The following is a 25,264-nucleotide window of genomic DNA, read 5'->3' on the forward strand; positions in this document are numbered from 1 at the left end:
CTAGTATTGTAATACATAATGAAATATGAGGTAAGTTCAATATTGATAATATGTCTCTCTGTACGTACCCATATTGTTTTTTCTTTTTGAGATGTGAAATGGAGGGGGAAATCTTGGTGTTCCGAATTTTCCTCAGGATTTTTTTCAGTTCATCGCGTCCACGAACAAAAGTTCGAGAATCTGTACTTCATATATTTTAGGCAGGCATGTCGCCAATTTAACGGGGGGCACGTAGCGGGCGGCTTCGGAGGCTTCAGCCCCCCCCCCCCCAAATCTTTTCCCTTGCAGCGACTACCCGACATACTTCCACTCAGTCAAAGAGCACTCATCCCCTTAATTTATCTCAACTGTAAATACTTATGGAACTGAGATCAGGCTCTCAAACTCAAAATAAGACCAAAGCTACTAATGATAGTAACTACTGCCGCCTGAGCTCAGAAGTCTAATTTGCGCCTGAAGATGATGATAATTCATTGAAACCCGGGTCGCGCTCTGTGAAAAGGAATTGGTATAAGTAATTGTGCTATATCCAGGAAACCTTGTAATGGAATACTACATAGTTAATCAAGAGTTAGTAAATTTTGTTTAAGTCTAAAAGTTTTCGAAAAATCATTCGGATTTCGGAAACAAACGCATACGGAGAAAAAGCAAAAATAATTATTACCGCGTCGGCACCTCAGAGTAAGGATGGGGGTCGGTACTATATAGCCATGGCTATAAATTTTTCGAAGTGTATTTGTTCGCGCGGAAGGATGCGTTTACACATTCACAAACAAATTTGAACCGTGCAAGCGCCCAAAAATGCCCCAATGCATGCATGTCCTGGTAATAATTTTTCTGCTGTAATTTCGTGCACTCGTCTGTGCATTTGTCCAGCCACGTACTTTCATGGGTAAATGCATCCTGTAAACACGCCCTTATGACCGAAGTTTTCTTGATGAGGATTTAGAAATGAAGGCCCTGCACGGCTGTCATAGCAATAGATTGGTTGTACGTCGACCATAAAAGAAGAAAATCAATCTGAAAATGATTAATTGACACACTTTAAATGAAGCGTCACCTCAATATTTACCAGTATCTTAAATATAAAAATTTTACATCCGAGAAAATCATCATCAACCTTAAGATTTGAACATAGTTCTTCACTCAAATCCATTTTCGGGTAATTTTCTACGATCTATATAATTCTCCTGCGATTATTCCTGCATCAGCTGCTCCCTGTATCTCATCCTATGCCTGCCTCGGGCGTTTTTCTCTCCAACGATACTTTTCATTGTTGTATCGTGTTTCTCGAAGTGACCGATTCAATAGTTTCTTCTTCTACCCAAGGTTTTCGAAAGACTCCTTTACAATCCTTCTCGCAATTTCCGCGTTACTCACACGATCTATCCATTTTATCTTTATCGTTCTTTTGTTAATCTATGTTAGAAGATACTTAGGGAAAGTCTTAAGATTTGAGACACGCGGAAATTTAAAAAATGGTCTACTCTTTTATGATTCAATAATTCCTCCGATGAAGGAAGCTTTTAATGGCGATAACCATGCAGGGATGCCGGCTTACAAAAAATATTGGGGGGACTTAAACCGTGGATCTTGCGCCGTGAAATTTTATACATAAGTAGCGAGTTTAAAGTTTTTTAAGCATTTTAGAAGAGTCATATGATCAACATTAGAACCCTGATAACTCGAATCTCGATATCTGGACATTCCGAGGAAAATCGACAAGCCTGACACATTTTTTGCTCACACCCATAATGGATTTTTGAGAGGGCTCGGGCCCCCTCAGGCCCCATGGAGTCGGCGCCACTGTAACCGCGCTCTCTCTCCCCTCCCACATTATATTCACAACTAGATCACAACTTTTCATTTCACAACGAGGCCTACTCCCTTTCATTTTAGAATCCGCCTCCCCTCACCCACCATGTCCAGCACTTCGTCGTTCAACCTCCTCTCCGAAGACTTCACCCTATCCATTATTCTTCTCCAGATCTACAAATCGAATATCTCCAGTCTTCTTCTCTCGTCCTCCTTTCCGCACCTAAAACGCTTCACTCCAGATCAGATCTTTTCACTAGCCCTTTCTCCAATCTCTTACATTGCGATCATCTCATAAGCACTTTCCTTTTCATGAACACCTTTTTCGCTGACGTCCTTACTGCTGTATCCGTTTTCCTCTATTGTGCTGCCCAAATTGTTGAGCACTGCTCCGCCTGCTTCAGTTTTTCCCCATCTACTTTTATTTTGAGTCTTATAATTCCTTGCTCGCGATGTCTTCTCCTTATGCCACGGCATATTCGCAGTAAGTGTTAAAAGATTATGCGTCTCGACAGAGCAGACGTTTGAGAGGGAACGACGCGTGCGCCCTCTCCACATTTAACCACTCACCTCGAGCATGGTACTCCTCACTTGGACACTCGATTTTTAATCCTCCGCAAAGCGCTCCCTCGCGAGCGACCGAGTTCACTGCGGTGTGCTGAAACTGGGAGATGAAGGAGCAGTGCGCGTTGTCGCGGAAACGCGCCGCGAGCTGTGGATGGCGGAGGACCGATTTCCCGTTGGATTCACACAGTCATGTGGTGAAAGCGACCGACCGCGGAAAAAATAAAGACAATTCGTGTGTGGTTTTGTGTCGCCCGCAGTTGCTGAATATCTTTCGAGAGAGCGGTCTGAGTTATTATCGTCGCTGGTTATGCGAAGGAATCCTCCGAAGTATCGCCGCGAAATGTCAGAGAGGCTTGAAAAACATATGGTTTTGGACGAGGGTACTTAGGTATATATGGAACAGGCTTCAGTCCGCCCCGCTGAAGCTGGGTATTTGTTGCCTCTTTGGGCACATTTTAATCTGTTTGTAAACAATAACATTACTGGTGCTTACTTCCTATATTTAACCTAATTAAAGATAAATATTTGGGAATAATTTTAGAAGAAAAGTTAACTAAATTTCACCCAAAATAGTAAATCTTTGAAATTAAATTACTTTGTCCCGTAAGCAGATTTGTCCAAAAGCTACTCGGCAAAGCAAAATAATACTGAAATGAGAGGTGTCAACTGATACGCTTGGGCTAGGAATGTAATCTAAATGGGACTCTTTATTTCTGAACTTACTTTCGATCTGGCTCTTTTATATTGATTCGCAAAATTCCCTTTCTTTTCATTCGTGATTGATTTCGGCTTAGCAAGCATTTAAATTTTCACGGCACGTATCCCACTGTGTAATGTCATGTCGATCTTCGTGATGCAATCTTTGTTTTTCTCAGAATTTCCGCAGAGCGTGACGAAGTGAGATGATGAGGTGAGAGCGATCTCTTTATTCTCAATATCGCATTTACAATCGCGAGGAATATCCCAGATAAATGAACAGCCCTAAGTGTAGCTTATTTATCTTTGAAATTCGGATCGCTTTGCATGTCAGCGACGAGAGTGGCGACTTTTGAAAAAAAAACATGCAAAAGAGCGGTAGGCTACAACGCATCTGGAGGCTGATTAGAAAAGCACATGTCATAATTTCCATGGTCCAAACACATTACAGTGGGCTTTTAATGATCACATAAAGTAGGTCATTTCATGAGTCTACTTTACGTTATTATGTGTCATTCCTTCGCAAAGTGATGCTAAAGAACATAAAATACAGTAAACATTTAACGATACGTTCCCGAATGAAATCATTTCAAACTTTAATTGAAAGAAATCTAAAATTATTTTGTCTGGTAAATCCTCAGCCATTGTCGTATCACTCGCTTATACGAGGAAATCCTCACTTAGGATTTTGCGCCATGTCAGAAAGTGGGAGAATTGAAAACATATGGTTTCGGCAAGGACATTTCAAAACGATTCTGCCTCCAAATCTCTCGACTCACGGTCGACCTGAAATTCTGCGTTTCCTCGAAATCTTGTGAGATCATGTGGTTTAATCCAAAAGCTCAAGTATTCCCCCGTTTGAATCAAAGAGCCTTGCTATTGAAGCACAGCACAGTGGTCCCCTATCGTAAAAAGCTGGTCATAATTATTGATGTCGTTATGTAACTTAACTTACTAACAAAAACGGCCGTGGCTTAACTTTGTTCATCGCCTAAATCTGACCTTGAAATAGCTTTCACACTACCTCTTTAGTTGTACATTTTACCGGGGTTGTTATTTAAGATTATTGGAATAATTTTTATACAATCTGACGATAAAAGTCATAACAAGTTGATGGTAGAAGTGAAAACTAGCTGATTTAAAGGGATTTAAAATATTTTAATTTTAAGGAAAAAATTAATATATTTTGATTAAAAGCTATGATAAAACATAGGGCATGCAGTTGACGACATTCAACGAATTCATCGGTATAGTCGGCGAGCTTTACAAATGGGTAAGACTATGTACTATAAACATAATGAAATAGGTAAGAATAAACATAATGAAAAGTGAGTAATATTAATGTTATTATATTACAAAAAAGAAATTAAACTGAACTGAAGATAGAAATTAAAAATATACGAGTCTTTCTGAAGCTCATTGCTTCTCAAAGACTCATACTTATAAATTTAGTAAAATATCAAAAAATAGTAAAAATCGCCAAATTTACTGAGATTTAATCCTACGGGATACCAAACTCCTCCATTTAAATTGTTTAATTAATCCAATATAGTTAAAACTGTCAAAAATTTAGATTAAACAGTCAATTATATTATGATGTATTCCCCTAAAATCGACCATTTCCACACGACAGGAGATTTCTCTCGACACATCCATTTTTTACGGGTTAAACTCCGTAAGAGAAAGGAAGACTTGAAAAGTTATGGTTTTGGCAAGGACATTTCAAAGCGATCCTTGCCTCGAATTCGCTCGTCCCAAGGTCGATCTGGGATTCTGCGATTCCGCCACCTGACCTCTCGTGAGATCCTCTCTATTTGAAACGCGACTCAGAGACTCCGAAAATAATATGTAATGATTAGTTTTCTATGCGAACAATTTAATGGGTAAGGTGAGTCAGTAAAACCTCTGCTACTTCTATTATAATTTGAAGTGGCGGGAGCGGGGGAATGCAGTAGTCGGCACATACCAGTTTGAAAGTGAGGCCGCCGGTGTATTCTTGGTGCCCTGCTAAATAAGACTGCACTTCAGAGGCTACATGTGTCATAAATGCTATTACTTCCATTTGAGTTGTATCATCTGATAACAGAAGGCTGAAGTAATTTAAAAGTGAACTTTTAGTGCCAAAAGTGAAACGTAATTAGATAAATTCAAAAGTCGTCAAGTTTTTCCCACATCCATCTTTACAAACACAACTATTTTTTCCTATTTTAAATATTTTGATTTAAAATACATGTTAGTTACCATGCAGAAGTTTGCAAATGCGAAATTAATACTCGAAATATGAAGGCAATCTCCAGCCCTAATTCTGATCATTCTGTAACTTGCCTATAGCCATTGGAGCGAGGATTTTTTAAAAAATGTATAGCTGACATCTCATTTCTAGGAACTCATAAATCTCGTGCTTGATATTCATCAAGCCTAATTTGTTGGCACTACAAGAATTTACTGAACAAATCTTCCAAATTGAGTGCACTTTCTGGATGACAAATTCCCTAAACACGGTGTCAAAATTTTTTCAAGTTCCGAGGTCAAATTCAGCGACCAGAAAATCCTAAAAATTACATTGGTTTTTATTGGTTCCCATTCCGAACATGTCAGCATTCTTGACCACTTTGTTTCGCGGCTTTATTATTTAAGTCTTAATATTATTTGGCTATATAAGTCTTTATACTCTTAATGCTAATCAATATTTTAAAAATGCAACGCATCAAGTACTAAGGAGCCATAACTTCAGCAGATTTAAAGTAGTATTTTCCATTGGGGTACTTTCGCCGACCATGTGGATGGTCGCAGGTTCGAAACCGTCCATTGAATATGTACCAAGTTCTATCATGCCTTCAGCCTAAAATTGTTTATTAGTTTCGTTAAAATTGTGCTCTTAAAAGCTCTCGAAACACATGTAATGCTTGCGAATCCTTATAAATTCCGCTGTCAAATTTTCTACAAATTGTTTAAATAGTGAGAACACGATGACATATTTAAATGAAAAGATAATATGATTTCAGAATCAGAGTTATGCGGTCAAAATTATAGCAGAGTGACCTATTTCGTCGCTAATTTGGGAGACACAACGAAGCAATGAAATGTGTCCAGCTTCTTTCAGATTTCGGACCAGTGTAAGCCGGCTCGATAGATACTTACGTCGAAATGCACTTGAGTGTGAGGGGAGGAGAAGATGGAGGCCCACCTCCGATTTTAACCCGAACCCACCAGACGAGTTCCTGGAGGTGACTTGTCAACGTGTTTTTGTGACCTTAATCATGACTTGTTTGATGTCAATATAATTTTATCATTACTATTTTCACCTTTGCTCAACATCACTGGTCCTCAATCCTAACATTGTTTTGGCACAGCTCTCCTCTCCATTCTCGCATCGGCTAATCTTTCTACACCCACGAATTTCTTATCTTTCACAATCTTCTGTACCAGTTCCATATATTATATTCGAGGCATACCTTCTCCATTCTCGCCATCTACAGGTCCCTCGACAATTGTCTTCATCACACCATCATGCCTCTTTATATGGCCTGTAAATTTCATCCGTCATCTTAACAAGGGTTTCATGAGGCTTATCTCACCTTCCTACTCTTATTTAGGACTTCCTCATTGCTCACTCCATTTGATCCTCAGCATCTTCTTCTTTTTCTGTTCCACCATATTTCGAAAGTCTCCACTTTCTCCGCTGCTATCATAGGCCAAACCTCATTTCCGTAGAGAACCATACTCCAAACGTAAGCTCTGAGATCATAGCGACAATGAAATATTAAAAAAATGTGCCCTAACCTTGTTCCCAATGGAGGCTGTCATTGACGCTGAGAATAATCAGCAATCTAAGCGGTGGTTTAGAGGTGGGATTACGTAATAAACTTCTTATTCATCGTTGCATTCTTGTGGGCTCCTCTTACTTTCGTAAATTGTTCGTTCATATATTCAGCGCGTCCTTTGGTCTCAGAGACTCCCATAATGCTCTTCGGCCTCGTTTTCCCAGCGCTATGTCGGTCAACCACGCCCCCCGCGGATATTTTGCCTATGATTAACATTCTCTCATTCACATTCATCTTTTGAATGTCGTATTTATAATTTGCGACAATCCATGAGAATATAAAAATGCAGAAAGGCTGATACAAGAAAAAAAAGGGCATGTATTTTCATTAAAATTCCTAAATATGCTCTTCTAATCGTGCATCGTCGAATCACAACAAAATAAAAAAATGCTTTTGGGAAATTTAGAGGTGTGTATCCTCAGGCCAATTAAAATAGGTATCAAAGCCTCCTGAACCGTTTTTTCTGTTGGCTGGGAGAAATAGGGGCTTATCATGATGAGCAAATGATAATCCTAGTTTATTTTTTTGTGAGTCGGGAATAAGTTGCGGGAACGCTTCGGAAAATGAAAGTAAAAGGTGAGAATGGAATCGCCTTTGAAGCATGGAATGCCCTTAGGGAAAACGGAGTAGATCTTGCGTGGGAGCAGCAGTTACGCGAAGTACCTATATGACGAGGAGCAGATCCCTGACCACTGGGGAGAGAGTCTGCTGGTGCCTTTGTACAAGGAAAAGGGTAACATCCACGAATGTAAGAGCTACAGGGTAATTAAACTAATGTCGCAAACTGAGAAAATAATCGAAAAGAGATTGCGGAAAGAAACGGTAATAGGAAACTAATGGTTTAGTTTTATGCCAGGGAAGAGGAATACGAAGGCTAGATTCGCATTGAGTCACTTGTTGGAAAAACACAGAGAGAAGAAAAAAGAACTGCTCCTCAACTTTATAGACTTAGAAAAGGCATTCGCCGCAGTTCCTGAGAGATCGTAATGGTGGTGCATGAGGAAGGAGGAGAGCCCGAGAAGAATGTGAGGATAGTGATTGAAAGGTAGCACACACCCGGGTTAGATCAATTGTGGAGGAGAAGGGGCGATTTCCAATGACGGTAGGACTCCACCAGGAGTCCAGTCTCGGTCCTTGTATTGGATGTCCTAACGTAGGAGGCGAGGGAGCAAGCCCCGTGGTCAATGTCGTTTGCGGACGACATCGGGTGGGTGGGAAGGACAAGAGAGGAAGTCTAGGAAACCCGGAGAAATGGATGGCAGCATTTGAAGGTGGAGGGCTTATCACGCTGAAGACTGAATACATTCGTGTGGTTTGGAGAAGGCAGCATCGGGGATGTGGAGATATTAAAAGAGAGGTTGAACAGAGCAGGGCAGTTGCATATCTTGGCTTGTATGCAACGATCTGAGGATGGTGGGGTGGAAAGAGAGGTCAACCACATAATCCCAAACAGGGTGGAGATAAACTGGAAACAAGTATATGTATAAGGGATGTTGGGTGATGGCAGGGTTGGGGGCAGGATCAAGGGAAAAGTATATAAAACCGTCGTGAGGCCAGCACTGATATCATTGCATTTTTTATTGACTCTGCTGGAATGTCATCTATTCCTGGGGCCTTATTCTTTCGCAGGTCTCTTACTGCAGCGTCAAATTCCGATCTTAAGATTCTTGCTCCAATGTCATCCTTTTCAACTTCACTTTCCTCTTCGAGAACTTTTGAGCTAAGTTTGCTCCCGTTGTATAATTCCTCCAGGTATTCCTTCCATCTCTCGGCTTTGTCTTCGTTTTCAATTAGAATGTTTCCATTCCTGTCCCTTATGCTATTACATTTTGTGTTTCGTTCCTTGAAATGGTTCCTCACTATTCTATAGGCCGCTTCCACTTTCCCTCTTACGAGGTTATTTTGTACGTCCTCACATATGTTCCTCATCCACGCTTCTCTGGCTTTCCTCGCTTGGCGGCAAATCTCGTTCCTTATTCTCTTGTAGCAAGCCTGTCCTTCCTCATTATTCGTATTCTTATACTTTCTCCGTTCTTCAATGAGGTCTAGGATTTCATCCGTGATCCATGGCTTTTCCTTAACACATTTTCTTCTCCCTAGATCTTCTCTAGCGGCCTCCTGAAATCCACTTTTTATGGTAGTCCAGTTATTCTCAACTGAGTTTTCAGACTGATCTAGTCCTATCTTGCGCTCCACTACTTCTTGAAAGGCCTGTTGATTTTTTGGCTCCTTAAGTTTCCCTAATTGCCAGGTGTTCTTTGCTGATTTCTTCAATTTATTGATTTTCAGATGGCATTTCATCATCACTAGATTATGATTACTGTCGATATCTGCCCCCGAGTAGCTTTTACAGTCCTTTATCTGGTTTCTAAACCTCTGCTTCACTAAAATATAGTCTAGTTGAAATCTTCTTTTGTCTCCTGGCATTTTCCATGTGTATCTTCTTCGCATGTGATTCTTAAATAGAGTGTTGGCAACCACTAATTTGTGTTCTGTGCAGAACTCTAACAGCCTTTCTCCTCTTTCATTTTTATTTCCTAATCCATATTTTCCGGTTATTCTTCCATCCTGGCCTTCGCCGACGACAGCGTTCCAATATTTTCCAAGGTTTTCTTCACCCCTTACCTTTTTGATTACTTCCTTTCTATCATCGTAGACGTCTTCAACTTCTTCATCCTCGTAGTCTGTCGTGGGCATGTAGACCTGTACCACTACGGTATCTACCGGCTTAGTCTCTATCTTCACCATAACTATCCTTTCATTGTACTGTAGGAAGCTTTTCACACGCATTCCGGCGCTCTTTCTGAGCATTATCCCAACCCCAGCATTACCGTTCAGGGATCCTGTGTGTATAATCTTATAGCTTCCACTCCAAAAGTCTCCCTCCTCAGGCCATTTCATTTCGCTGATTCCTAGCACGTCGATATTTAGTCTTTCCATTTCCACTTTAAGGTTTTCTAGCTTACCGCAAGTCCTGAGTGATCTCACGTTCCATGTACCTATCCTCATAACTTTATCACAATTGACCGATGTACCCTCTCGGGTAGTCCCCGCCCGGAGATCCGAATGGAGGACTAGTTTACCTCCGGAATTTTTCACCTAAGAGAATTCCATCATGTCAGACAATTTAAAGTTGGAGTAGCTGCGCCTCCTCGGGATAATAATGTGGTGGTTTCCCCTTGCCTTCCACATCGCAGTACTACAGCCGTTAAAGTAAATGTTACCACGCCTGAAGTGCAATGAGTGTCGCTATACTGACCATCGTGATCTCCACCTTCACTCATATGAAGAGGAGCTGCTGCCCTCTCCTCCGGGTGATGTGAGGCATAATTGTTGGCGGCCTCTCATCGCCGTCACGGTATCTTCACAGGTTTAGTGTATCATTTAGATGGCCTATCTCACCCAGGGATAGACCCATACCACCTCGGATTACCGCCGCTTTTTGTCCACGACTGCTTATTCGACAAGTAAACTTGCTTATCTCGCAGCTAACCTCTATATCATGAGGTTGACCCACCATCCGCAACCCGGTGGACGCACTCGGTGGCATAAAGCTCAGCCGCGAGAGCACTGATATAAGGGAGTGAAACTTGGCGTGGTAAGAAAGCCCACGAAAAGAAAATGGATGAGGGAGAGAAGAAAATAAAAGTAACAGAAGCAGGTGAAATGTAGTGGAATGGCATTCTATAAGTATTAAAAGAAAAGAGAGATGGTACTTTTCCACTGGTTTATTTAGAGTACGTTGCGTTTCAAACGTTAGGTCATTATTAAGTACGAGTATCAAGTATTGTACTTGATAATGACCTAACGGTTGAAACGACTCGTACTTTAAGTAAACCTGTGGAAAAGTGCCAAATCTATTTTCTTTTAATACTTAGAGAAGGGAATGCTGAAATGAACTGTGGGAATATCAAGAAAATGTAAGATTACATGAATAAGATGATAAGGGAGATGGCAGATCTCAAGAAAGGTGCAAGAGTAGTTCGGACATGTTTTAAGAAGGGATGATGGACAGGATGAGGGGAACAGAATTCAAAATGTGAATTCAGGAGAGGAGAGCGAGGACAAGACCAAAGAGGGGATGTGACGAGGATGATTTGAAGGAGGGTTTGAATGAAAAGGATGAATGCGCAGGACGGGAAATCTGCAGGTGTCCGAAATTACGTTTTATAGAGGCCAATTAGTTATGAAAACTTAACATGAGTAAAAATTCTCCTCCTTATGAAAAAACGTTCGCCATTACTCATGTCTTCGTATCACTCACGGCGAAAGACGTTAGCCCGTCACGACTACGAAGATTTCGAAATTCAAATGACTTATAAAATATCTTTAAATTTTTAGGCTCCCTTAAGTAATGGCTTAATAATAGCGACAATAGTATAGTATAGCGAGAAATCCTCTTTTTTATGTGAGGGCTTTTTTCAACCTCTCATGGCGCATTAATAGAGGAAAAAATTAACGTTAAAATTTTTACTGTTTTTTTTATCATTCAACTTAAAAATTTCATCTTCCTAATCATTAAAAAGACGAAGAAACCGCTCCAGAATAAAGAATAGTCCACATTCTAATTGCGTTATTATCAAAGTGATAGATATTGGAAATTTGACTGATTTCCTAAACCTCGCCAGAATAGCGGTTGTTGGTGGTTTTTCAAATTGCTTTTACTTCACGAAAAAAATTCTTTTTAAATAAAAAGTGTCCTATTTGTAATTAATCATATAGGTCTACAACATATATTTTTGAGAAGTATCACAGATGGTGAAACCGCTATTTTCGTAGGGGCCAACATTATTTGAATGGAATGGCTGATTTGCACGGTAATTCCTCTTGAGGTATGAAGCATCAATGTTTTGGGCTTTTCGAAATGTTATATATGTTTCATACTTGAGGAATTTTTGTTGGAGATGGTTTTAAGCATTTCGTCACGTAAGTGTGGGGTCGGAAGTCCGAAATTGGGCAACTAAAACTTCATCAATGGTGCATGTGAAGTATCCGTGAATTAACGCTTTGAACTCAAGAATGATGTGGTGCTTTAACCGTGAGTTAAATACGCCTATTCGAGGTAGGTAATTGTTAGGTCTCGAGTTTCTAAGCGTGTGAGAGAGTCCATCATTCCCGGCGCGGTAAGGGTCGGCAAAAAGAGACAAAAAAGTGTAAAAAGCATAACATGGGATAGCTACCGATGAATTAGGGGAAGTAGAAAAGAGTCATTACTGGTAAGGTTTTAAAACCAGCATTGTCGGGCCAGTAAGTACGGAGGGTCGCAAATCCTCAACCATTCGGCGTGGGCGCCTGTCGCTGCACGTGCATGACCTTCCTAAACCCCTCGACCGCAGCCTGCCCATGATGCTTTAGGGAAATCCGAAATTCTGAGAAAATCCTTTCAAATATATTTTAGCCATAACTCTGCCGAGGAACCTTCCAATGACCTAATCGTAGAATTGCCAGTCACCAATATAGCAAGAAATTGTTATTTGCGACAAGATGTTCGATGAATTTAGCCATTTACAGTATAAAGTGCAAAAACAATATGACAATTATTCATAAAATATGTACTCAAGTGACAAATGTCATTGGACTTTTAGTATTCCGTCGTCTTTATGCACGGATATCATATCCTTTCTTCGCTTAGTCCCGCCGCCGTTTCATGGCCGCCACAGTGGACCGTGCGGCCGGGGTGGATTCACAGAAATATGGTTGTTAAAATTAGGATCGCAAGTTATCGCAAAAACTGCATTCTGGATATTATTCTATATGCTTTTGCCTATCTCACAGTGCAAATAACTCCGTGTATTCTGATGTATAAACAAACGATAATTGCCGTTAAAAATGAAATTCAATGAAAAATCAACACAGTTTTTGAAAAATTATAAAAATATGAATTAACGAGTAAAATCAAACAAACACTGTCCATATTAATTTTATGAAGACCAATTTTATGGATAAAAATACATTGAAACCAATATTCGTAACAACGACACTGTAATGAAGCTACAAATTTAGCTATTTTCAACGGAAAAAATTTGGTCGCTAAAATCACTCCGACATGCTCTACTTTAAACAGCTGTAAAAACTATATTAACGTATTCCATGCTCTGTATGGTATCCTATATTATAGAGTACATGCTTAATAATGAATATCAACTGTTTTTGGTTGATTTGCGCTAACTTCATTTTTCGACTTTTGGCCAGCTTTTTTGGATTTTGGCCCACTGTGCGGCGTTTCGAGGCAAGTTACATACCTCAGACTGCCTTTCTCTCACCCGGTGGAAAACACGAGCATACTCCATCCAGCCTTGAAGATAGTGAAATTTAGCTACAGAATGCAGTTAAACTTTACTCCGTGGAAAATAAAAGGTAAAACGATACCAAGATGAAACTTAAACGATAAAATTGTGGTTGCGTGAGTTTCAAGGCGCAATTTATTAGTTTTTCATCCTGAAAATTTCAACATTTCGTCATTATAATCTCTTCTCTCTATTCTAAATTGAAAATCACGTCGTACGAACAAATGGATAACGCTCTTGTGTCTTCATTTTCCTGTCTAGCCTTTCCAGTAAATAAAGGTGGCGATTCGCAAGGCATGAGAAGTGTCTGTTTTCATCTCTTGCTGAAACTTTGGGGCGATGAACTATAAAATGCAACCCGATCCTCTTGTTAAGGGATGCTGATCAGGGGCGGATAGATAGGGGACCAACGGCCATGAAAAGTTTGGAGCTGCGAGGTGAGGGTTGAAATGTGAAAACCATAGAATGAAAATGTTCAAATTAAAGCGGAAAGGGAGTGGCCTTCCCCCTACACCTCTTGATAGTTACATACACGTGAGAGCGTTGAAGGGTGCGATAAGATAGATGGCAGGGGTCTCGAATATTTTTCAGCTCACGTAATTGCAGGGTCCAGGGAAAACGGAAGTGCTCTGACCATTCCACCTGTGATGCTGGTCACGGAAGAAGTCAACCGGGCCAAGTAGAAGGAGACTTACGATCTCCACGCAGTACTCCATTCTCTGCGTTTGACCTAGTTTCGCATCGGAAACAGTAGCGCCGACTCCATGGGGCCTGAGGGGACCCGAGCCCCCTTGAAAATTCGTAATGGGTGTGAGGAAAAAATGTGTCAGGCTTTTCGATTTTCCCCTGAGTGTCCAGATATCAGGATTCGAGTTATCAGGGTTCTAATGTTGATCATATGACTCTTCTAAAATGCTAAAAAAACTTAAAACTAACTACTTATAAAATTTCCCGTGGAAAGATCCCCGGTTTGGGCCCCCCAATATTTTTTTGTAAGTCGGCATCCCTGATCGGAAGAAGAATGCAGCGGGCCGCTAAATGCGGATGTGAAGGCGATAAAGGAGAAAGAACTGCTCCTGAAGTCCACTACGAAGAAATAATGAACGTACCTTGACTCAGTCCCTATAAAAACATTGTAAATCATACGGATGAATAGATGAAGTTTCCAAATGTTCGAACCATTTTTTTAAGGCTCCGTATGCCACCGAAAATATTTTTTTCGGCTGAAAAAGACGAAAGTGGGTTTAAAATGTTTCTCATTGTCAGAACATAAGGAAGGGTATGGAAAGACAAAGGGATAGCAGGAAATAATGGGGAAAATCGAAGGCGTTCAAAATGCATCGTCAAAAATCGATTTGAAAATATAGTAATTTGTTTACGTTTTGTAAAATAACACATTCATTATCTCCCTCAATTTACGATCTTTATAATGAGCCCACTGCTCACATATCTATTTTCCTTGTTTCAGGTAATGCCTAATAGGAAGACGATTTCGTAAAATTTCAGTTTCACAACATTGAAATATCCTGTAAGCCGTTGCACGTATCACGAAAAGTATTTGGTGTTTCGTTTTGTTGTCGAATGAAGACGATCTGGCATATTTGGTGGAATACAAGTGACTCAATCGGCAATCACCCACCTGGGGATCGAATTAGGGTAGAATGACCAACAACATTGCCATTCGGATTGGGTGCTCAACATTTCTATGAATTCCTCTTTCGATGTAGAATTTCTCGTTCATACCGAGGTAAAGTAACGCACATAGGCAGGACAAGGAATGCGGGGTTTCCCTCATATTCCTGTAAGAAAGCGAGAGGTGACAGAAGCAAAACGATTTCAAGATGAAAATATATCGAAAAATAGCGATTGCGTAGGTTTTGGTACTCCATTAATTAATTAATCTATATTTCATTAGTTTATCTTCTTTTAACAAGGCAATTAGCCATTTTGGGCTTCAGCTCTCCCAAATATTCTAGTGCCCGCTATACTGGCCAGAATGTGATTTAAGATGAAGGTAGTTTTTTGGGGGGGATGGCGCTCGGAGACGAAAATTCTTGCAGAAACTTTAAAAGCGAAATTTGTTTTGAAGGTTTTATGTCGATGCAACCCTCTGCTGAGCGACCTCCAGTAGAATAATCCCCAACCTCTGCAAGGATGCCATTGCTTCAAGGCATCTGTCTCATTCGGAGAGTATTGGCGCCGATATGCAAACCATTTAATGTCCAATAAATAAGGTAAAGGAGCCGTAATTATGATGATGAGCATGACGGTGCGCTGTGATCGCAATCCAGGGGTGGATGGAGGTCGTTACGATATTTGGGTGAGGGGTTGGTTCATTACTTTCCTTGGCTGTACATACTACTCAGCTTTAACAGATCTGAGATCAAATGGGCGTAGACAAATGGCTTATAGGTATTCATCATTTATTTTTAAACACTGTTTGCTAATCTTGTGAAATAAGAACTTACATTTGAAAGGCACCTTATGAATGACCAAATTTTCAATTTTTCCAGAAATTACGGTGGGGTGCCTCCATAAGTATGCGTCACTGTCGCAATCTCAGTAGAATGCAATGACCTCAAGTGGGTTGCGCAAAGTTTTTTAACGATCCTCGAGTCAATCACATCCTTGTGATAACGGAAACGGTTTCCCCACGAAGAGAACGCTCGAGTAGTTTTTCCTCTAATCATGTTTATTTTAGCGTTTATCACTCCTCATGAGTCATATTCGAAGCTACGCCGCCGTGAGGAAACAGGGACGAAAGAAAAAAATTGCGTTGTAAACGTTGGTTATGTGATGAGAGCATAGGTACAAATTAAAAAAAATCTTAAATTAATCGTTGTTTATTGGTACACGTCATAAAATGTATCTCCTTATAGAGAAATGGATCGGCAGAGTGGGAGATAGGTGGCCCTGGGCTAGTTATCTCTTCAGCAGAATAGGGTAGTTTCCTTCATCAAAGAAAACGATAGGCATTGATTGCGATTCGTTACCCACCATTAGTGTATTCATAATATACAAATTATTTCGTTTTAGAAATACCGGTTTAGACGAATGGCAAGGGTCAAATTTTATCCTCATTTGAAAAGGGCCAGATTGGCGCCCATGCGATTCCAATCCGCGTGACGTCACAGGGACCTAGTTTCTACAGGAGAGGATAGGAGTTATACATCGTCTGAGGTTACCAATGCATGCATGAGGCACAGAGCTCAGGGAAACATGTCTTAATAATCACCTATTAAAACTGGCTAAGGTCGGAAAGTTTTCTTCGTTTGATAAGGTATTAATAAACCTTTTTTAAGCCAAGCGCTACCATTCAGCAAGGTACTCAGCTATCCGCTAGCATCCTGCGTCCTATCAGCGCTGAGAGCCTCGATCAAGGTCACTTCACAAGGAGAGAGGGGGAACCAGAAATGCGTCGCACGGACTTTCCTACTTACGCGTCACGTTTTCGCGCGCTTGAAATTTTTCACTTTTCATTTGATCGCGAAAAATAGATATCGTCATTTAAAAATCTAAAAGCGCGAAATACGCACTCCAGGAGTAATAATCTTTCGATTTAGGCAATAAAAAAATAATAGGAAACCACCCTATTGTCACGGGTGGTCGCCACTTGTGGGGAAACTTTTCGAGGGGGCAGAAGACCCCAAAGCCACCCACCCCCTATCCTCTCCTAGGGTGGTTAAATATATATTTTTTTAAATTTGATGGTGCGCAACCCGCCCCCAAATTCTTTCTCTCGTGCCGACTCTCCGCGGTACATATGCTGAGGGGACCACTACTTAAGGGCCACATATATCCGCTGACACTCCATTTTTCGATATGGTTACATTTAGCAATGTCTTCCGATAGCCAGCGATGAATTGAACTTCCAGAATGATTTTTTTTCTCTGTGGAGTTTTCGCACGCTTTGAGCATTGCGGGTGACTCCGTAAAATTCTCACCGCGGCTAGTCCCGGTATACTTTAATTTATTACTACTGGCTGCCCGCCCCAAGAGAATTTCTGGCCACATGCCTGCGAGTTAGAGCATTGCTGTTGGTGGACTTGTCACACTTATAATAAATAACGGACACGGAATGCGAGACAAATCTGAATAGCGGACGAGACAGGGACTTCACCCTCGACCCTAAGCCACCCCTATTATTAAAAAATATGTCATAGGTATTAACGGTGTTGGGTATCAGCGCGTAAAAAAGGTAAGTGTAAATTTTCGGATTTTTTTTCTAAAGTACATCCCGTGGGAATAGCGTGGTAACCGCTCCCTGTTCGTATGGTGTGGTATTTGGAGGAGGCGACCGGCAGCTGAGGTCATTCGCGCCATGAGTGGAGGGTAAAGAAGGAAGGAAGGGTAGAGAGAAACCCGGCGTCGGCATTTGCCTGTTCTTAACGAAAGGCGCCACGGCTTAACGTCCCATCCGACGGATGGAGTGCTGTACTTTAAATTTCCTTCACAAATCTCTAAAGAACGAATCTAATGATCTCGGAAAACTCTCTACCACCGCTGGGATTTGAGCCCGAGCCCACGAGGTGCGGAGCCAACATTCTAGCCAACACATCATCCCGATCCTCCACGTTATCTGTTCTTTAATAATTCCTTTTAAGTTTAAGAATTTCAATTATCCATCATATTACGGGTAGTTTTAATTAAGAAAGCGATATCCGGTGTCTAACAATCAAGAAAATTGTGAGGCAATGTTTAACACAAAGATTTGCCACAGATTGTAATAGTAGTTCACTCTATCGATTCTTACCTTACCGTCATTCAGTTTCAGAATGGCTACCAAAGTGACATTGAGAATAAAGTCTTATAAACCGCATTATATTTCCAGTTACGACGGATACGATAACACTAGATATTTTCCTAGAAGAATAGGTTTAGGAATTCGCATTTTCCCCGAACATTAAAGGACTTAAATAAACGCTAACTCGATCAAACTCGGCCAGTCAATTCTCTCACAATGCGCACATCATAGCGCTCTTGATGAACTCGCCTGTTTGGAGAGAAAGTTTCGTTTGTAAGCTAAAGGTGGTCGCCGGAGAAACCGGATGGTGGTCTCTTGATAGGATCATACGAATGGAGATTGATATCATCCAAGTGAAAGCCTTATTTTCAGTAAATTATGCATCGGTTGAAATTTTGCATTTGCGACTCTAAAATATTCTTGTTTTTGGTAATTTGATGTAAACTGGCGAAATGTTCTGCAGCCTCTGAGGTAAATACGTTACTATACCTAGTTAAAATTAAGATGTCTTTCAAAAAAACTATGCTTAACGTTTTGATGAAGAACTTGAATAAGATGGGCCATGATTAAAGTAGAATTTAAGTAAAGATTTAAATTTTTGCTGGGGAATAATATTCAGGAAGTCTTCTCGGGCTTTACGCCAGGTTAATTCAATCGTATTGGCCGACGTTTCGGAAAACGAACGAATTAATATGGTGTGGAGCTCGAGAGGAGTCCCAGAATAGATTTTAAGTATTTGATCCAAATTATTTTCCGAATGCAAAAATGACTAATTAAAAGGTAAACTTTGTATCAAAATTCTAAAAAATATAAATTATGGGGTATGAAAAAATATAAATTATATGAAAATGGGGTGTAACATCTGAAAAACGTGAGGATTTGACTGCAGAACCTGCGTACTGCGAACCCTGCTTTTGCTTAGAGCGAAGGATTCGGGCTTTGGTACCAATTTGGAGAGTCATAACTGAAAATTATATAATCAGTGGGCTCATTTTTTTTACTTCATGATGATGATGCCGCAGTACTGAAGCGGTTGTTTAATACTTAATACTTCAGTCAATGAAGACCTCATAATTACATTTTTACATAATTACAAAAGATTAAACCTCATAATTATTTGGAACTAAACCAATTAGCATTATATTTTACGTCGTCAGAGAATTTAGAAGTTGGAAGATATTTTTAAGCACTTCAAAAAACTTCTAGTCCATTACACCCGTGAAATCAATTCTTTTTCCGTTATTTGATGTCCACTGTATCGATTTGATTGTTCACAAAAAACATTCTTCCTCCAAATATTGGTTAAATAAGGAAAAACAGCCATAATCTGATATTACAGCTGATTTTCAGTTTCAATTACAAGACCATAAATAGTTTTGCTTTTCAACGGCGAAAATATTGCCGGAAACTTCATTGGATTTATAACGACGGCAAGATCCCTACAAACACAAAAAGGATCAAATCTGTATTTTAGGGAGATTTCAAAATACATCAAATCTAGATTTCCAAATCCTTTTTAAATACGGATTAAATCTGTTTCCGAAGTTTCTGCGCCACTAGCGGCGCTAGCGTCGGTGACGTAATTTTTCAAAATGGCCGAAACATTAGTGATTGTGTGAAAGTGTGTTTTGTTATTGTTACTAAACGACTGGTTTTGACCGACACGAGCTGCATATGGTTTATTTGCTCCATTATCTGTTATATTTTTCCTTAATATCCATCGATTGCATAAGTATCGTATTTGCACCTCACAGTAACCTGGATCTTCCGTATGTAGTGAACTTTATCATTCAATATACATGCATAGTTTTTTTTAAAAACTATATTCCATTACGTTGGTGCACATTTATCTATTACGTTGGTTCATTATGAGCTTCATTTTATGACTGTATCGTAATGTTTCAATTTGTAAAGTGCCTCTGAAAATAGTAATGAGGGATGGTCTTGGCAACAAAAACGACGACGAGGAGAAATTTTTCGTTTCTCAATGTTATTCGGTGGGCTTATTGAACCCTGAAGTCTGAACTCCGTTTCCATAATTCCCTTCAGATTCCTTCTTTTGAACCTGGTTTCTCCATTAACTTTTTTCTTACTAAGCCCATGGTTGAACTGTGCTTCTAGTGTACTCAGGTATGTTAACTTCAATGGCTTTGTTATTATGAACTTGTTTTCTAACTGAACTTTGCAATATAAAAATTTTATCATTTCTCTCCCTAAAAATTCACTATAGAGTGACCGTTATTGGGCCCATGGTTAAACTGTGACTTCAATGGGCTCACTTATATTGACTTAAATGGCTTTGTTTTTATGAATCTGCTTTCTATCTTAACCTTGTATTATAAGCATTTAACTCTGCCGTGAGTGTCGTCATGTTTGTTGATTTCAATGCCTTTGTTTTTATTGATCTGCTTTCTCCCTGAACTAGTACTTTAAAAATTTATTTTATATTGACTGCAAAGCCTTTCACTTTATCCACCTGCCACTTTTCTATATGTAGTATATTGTGTTTATCTTTCCTCCCTTTCTGGCTGTGGCAGGCCAGTGCAAGGGGCAGGAGGAGGCAAATGATGCTCAACATCAATTAGATTCATAGTAATTTGGAATTCATATATAATGATAATAAAAAATACTTGTGATTTTTTAATAAAGCATCAATTACTCTATCTCATGTTTTTTAATCCATATTATTAACCTTTTTCCTCAAGTCAGTGTATTATTGCGAAGTGGTTACTTAATGTATTTTTCCACCTAAAAATCTATGACATTGATAAGGGCACATTAAAAGCTAGTTGAATTAATAAATTATTAATTTCACTTTAATTTGAAATGCTTGGAATTTGTATGTGATATAAATAGATATTTGTACCTTTTTAATAAAATATCAATTATTATGAGTCATGTTTTCTCAATCCAAATAAACAATCTTTTTCCTTCAAGTCAGTTTATTATTGCATAGTGGTTAGTTAATTTTTAAAGATTTTGCTTATTGGGTGCTTGATGATATAATTATTGTTGGAGCTAAGGGGTGAATAGGTAGAGATCTTATTGTGGTGGTCAGAGGGTTTTTCCTTCAGGGAAGCTTCCTCAATATATTTCATTAATTGTAACGCAAAGGTTCCTTGATAAAAGTTCAAATGAAAAGCAGTACTATAATGTATCCCTGGAAAATCTAGATACTGAAATCTGGATTTAATCTCTGAAAAATCTGTATTGTGGGGCAAGATATTTCATGTATTAAATCTAGATATAATATGAGAAAAAGAGGACATAGCAACACCTTTGCAACAGATTAAATCTAGATATAATTGAGATTTCGTGGATTTCAAAATACGTGTTTAATACAGATTTAATCCTTTCTGTGTTTGTAGGGATATATCTTGAGAGACGCAATTCATAAAAAATATTTTTAATTAGGGCTCATAAACAAAAACTCTGCTCATAAATTTATTTAGTCACCGACTATCGATCCTGCTAAATTAACTTCCTGTGAGTTTGCCTCCCGCTACCTCTGTACCTTCTAGTCGCCCTAGAGTGTTTTCTAATAATTTTTTTAGTGTAGCACATCATATTTAGTCGACCGCATCCGCCAACGAGTGAAGGAATTGCACGGAATGGCTACCGACTGTTACCGCGTCTACTAATTGTATAAATCAGTGAAAAACTTTGATAAAGAACTGGTCCGAAAAGCATAAAATATCTCAGAGAAATCTCTCGAGAAATTATGATCTCATAGGCATTTAAACGGCTTTGAGACGTGTCTGAGCAGTGGCGGATACATATATGTCACATATATGGGGGCGAAGGGGGGGCGCGCTCCCCATTGCGGGGCCGCCTTCATTGCCGAACATTGCAGAACCAAAATTGTATCTTTTTCATGTCGTGAGATGGTATAATCACTTGTCTTGTATAATCACATGTCTTTTATATGTGTATAATCACTTTCTTAAACTTTGCATCGCGTCGCGTCCCCCCCCCCCCTTTTAGTGTTTTCTGTATCCGCGACTGTGTCTGAGTGGTCACATATGTGCCCGGAAAAATCAGGGGGAATAATAGCCAAATAGCGGTAAATAAGTAATATGTATATTTTCCGGGATCATATGTGATCTCTCAAATGCGTATTTGTGATATTAGATCATGCTGCCTAGTGAGATTCTCTGAGATATTTTGATGTTACGTAGGTCATATGAGCTTCAGCTACCGGTTAATATAAATTATTAGCAGACGTCAGAAAATAATTCCACCATCTACCGGTTAATTTGAGATTTTAAAAAATCGCTTACTTACCTAAATGTTGATGATATCCTAAGGTGTGTGCGGAAAAAACTTGGGAAATCTCCCTCCTAACCGCTGTAATGTTGAAATACAGACTTCGATGGGTTTAGGCTCCGAAGTCGCTCCGTATGAGTACACTTCACTCTGAGATCTTGGTATAACTGAGATATTAGAAGGATACAAGCTGATCCAACGCCTTAAAGCGGAGCCGATTGCCTTCACCTAATTTCTCAAAGCGGTGTTTTGTTTGGTGTGACCGTGGAGCCTTGAAACCGCGATGGGTGACGCGCACTGTGAAGGCTATAATGCAACCAAGCAAACATTATTAGTTTATCATCAGTTGTGATGACGGAAATATTTGCTTCGAGGAACTTATCTCGACTTAAATTCATTTTTAAATATTTTATAGCGATAATATCAAAGACAAGAGATAGCTGAAGGGCTATTTTTCATACAAAAAGTTAACTGATCCTCTGATATAGATAGGTACTGGACCGTAGGATATAATGACCGTGACCTACTTTTTCTGAATGCAAGACAGGATTATTACGCAGTGAAATATTGAAGCTCCTTTCTTCAGGTTCAAGATTTTATTCAGTTGGGGTAAAATAAGAAGCGGATGGCGGTGCAAGTTGGTTGATATAATAAATTCAACAAAATACCAATGTTATAATTTCACTAGTCAATTATAAAGACATTTTTAGACATAACGTTGGTAAGAGAAAATAACGGCTTAAAATATACGTCAACCTCGAAATGTATCATATTTTCGTGCTTATTTAATGATTCAACCGAATTGCAACAAAAGACACAGATTAGTAATTCAATCGTGGGCGCGTTTTTTCGAAAACCGATATTGATTTCATTTCATTGGTACGAATAGTACGGGCGGAAGGCTCTAGATGGAAGCACATAATAAGCGTCAGACAAAAGTGTAATGATTTTTGGGATTTTTGCAGCGACGCCATATTGTTTAGGTGATATCGTGATTGTGTCGTTGTCGTGCACCGGCTTTAAGTTTTATAGGGTAAGTAAGGTTGTTTTGACTGAAAAGGTACTGGTGGAGCTGTCTTTGGTTCTCATTTATTTCATGGGATTCATTCTCACGAACCCTCCTGTCTTTAAACTCTTCTGACCATTGTCTGTGGGGTGCCTGACGATTTACAAAGCAGTGGAGTAAATGTCACACAAAAATGTGGGAAATCTATTTCTTTAAGTCATGTGGATGCTTATAAATATGATTTTTAAACTAATTTTTGAAGATTGAAGCGCAGGAAAAATATTGTGGTAGAAATGTATGATGTGTTGCTACTAGAACATGTTTAGCACCTTCGCTTTGTTATTCTTGTCAGGGCAATGGCTGCTATGAAAATGGTGCGAGGAAGAGGAGGTCGTGGAGTTGCTGTAGGAGTTGGAAGAGGCGGAATTGGACGACCATTTAAAGTGAAGTCATTTGTTCCAAGACTTCCATTTGATTTGGCCATCTGTGAATCAACATTTCCTAGGGTAAAAGCACCGCTGGACGATTCTGCTTTCACCCAGGTATGCGTACATGTATATAGGTAATTATGAAATATATGAGGCATTTTATGCTCAATTTCGCGCGATATCACTTAAATGTATACTTTAATGTGTCTCTCGAACATTGTGAGCGGAATAATTCCAGCAGCGAGGGGAGATTGTGGAGAGGACGTGTCCATATGGATTTTAAAGTGAATTGAATGAATATAATTTTCACTAAAACATCGAATCGTCTCCGTTTTATGGCAGTTGAATGCTATTATTATGAAAGTTGAAAGTGTTTCATAGGGTAAAGTGTATAGCTTGAAATTTGCTATGAAATCATTTTTCCTGTACCTATTCAGTCATTTTGCTGATCACAAACACTTATATACGAAGTATATATATGATTAGTTCTCGAAATTTTGCATATATTGGAAAGAAATTGTTATTTTTCTTGTGAGTAACAAATGTTTACCTTTGCTCTTGCAAGCATTGATAATTTTAGGGAAATATGCAAGCAGCTGTCGTAGACTTATCATTGCAAATAATCTGTCCAAGCCATTTAGGGTGTGTCTGTTAGAATGCCAGGACGACCTGTGTTTGAAGATCTGGAAATCCTACCACTCCCTTGAATTTACATTTTACCTTGCTATATGTATACTGGTTTTTTAAAATTCTCTTTTGTTTCCAATTAACACAGACTAACATGCTTGAATGACCTGTGGCAGAAGCAATATTCAAGCCATTGGTCGGAATATAAATATTTTTGGCGAAGTCATAGCCACTCAGCCTCCCAAATATTCAATAAGCTCACAATTTCCCTGAAATCTATTATTTTGATGATAACCTCTAAAAGTGTCTGTAATCTGTAATTTTATATAATTGCTATGCTGTACGAATACGGTCTCTTGAATGAACAGATGCATTGTGTCAGAACCCTTGAGAACTTTGTGGTCTAATTGGTGCTGCCCCTGGTGGTCACCACATCTAACTTCTGCTTCTATTGTTTAACACTAGAACTACCGATGGAGTCATTTTGACTCCTCGCCATTTTTATTTCTCTGCCCTGTCTAAAATTTTCCGAATTCCGGCCTGAAATTCCGTGACTTTTATTCATTTTCGACACAAAATAAGGCTGTGCGATTAAAATAATTCTAGAAAATAAAATAGTGCACGTTTTTCAAAATTTACCTTTAACTACCAAAGGGAGTCATTTTGACTCCCTAATGTATTTTGCTTGTCTTTTCACCAAATAGTAATATTTATACAAGTTTTTATCTCTTCTTATGTCAATAATAATTAATATAAATCAATCAAAGGCTTAAATATACAATTATTTTCCTTTTGGCCCATATTTGCGAGACTTTGAAAGCATTTCTTATTTTACGGGTCTGTGTTTGGATCTACAAACTATGTGAATGTCCTGGTATTATTTTACCTTGCGATAAAGTGGTGAATATGCAATTCATAGCATTTTCAAATCCATGTGTTTAGAATCCGTTCTGTCTGTCCCTCCTCCCCTCCTTCTCGCCGCCCACCTTTGCTGCCGCCCGCTA

At 39.3% G+C, this 25,264-nt stretch overlaps 2 protein-coding genes across 3 annotated transcripts in view; one reads left to right on the plus strand and one right to left on the minus strand.

The window, feature by feature from the left end:
- The window catches only part of LOC124164250, a 41,100-nt gene extending 18,615 nt beyond the window's left edge, over positions 1 to 22,485 (minus strand). Inside the window, exon 1 of one of the 2 annotated variants that reach the window (XM_046541493.1) lies at positions 22,218 to 22,485. Coding sequence is in view for 1 of the 2 variants with exons in the window: in XM_046541492.1 (XP_046397448.1) it covers positions 2,386 to 2,394 (9 nt within the window). In the remaining variant the exon portion in view is untranslated. Of the gene's footprint in view, positions 1 to 2,385; positions 2,502 to 22,217 lie in introns of those variants that run through there. The other variant, XM_046541492.1, reaches the window with a different exon arrangement.
- Positions 22,486 to 23,127: 642 nt separating this feature from the next.
- Positions 23,128 to 25,264, plus strand: part of LOC124163439 (interleukin enhancer-binding factor 2 homolog) — a 38,866-nt gene continuing 36,729 nt past the window's right edge. Inside the window, exons 1-2 of the mRNA XM_046540347.1 lie at positions 23,128 to 23,232; positions 23,558 to 23,747. Of these exons, the coding sequence (XP_046396303.1) occupies positions 23,562 to 23,747 (186 nt within the window). The 5' untranslated portion in view covers positions 23,128 to 23,232; positions 23,558 to 23,561. The remainder of the gene's footprint in view (positions 23,233 to 23,557; positions 23,748 to 25,264) is intronic.

The sequence above is a fragment of the Ischnura elegans genome, chromosome 8 (genome assembly GCF_921293095.1).
Source record: "Ischnura elegans chromosome 8, ioIscEleg1.1, whole genome shotgun sequence".
Taxonomy (NCBI): domain Eukaryota; kingdom Metazoa; phylum Arthropoda; class Insecta; order Odonata; family Coenagrionidae; genus Ischnura; species Ischnura elegans.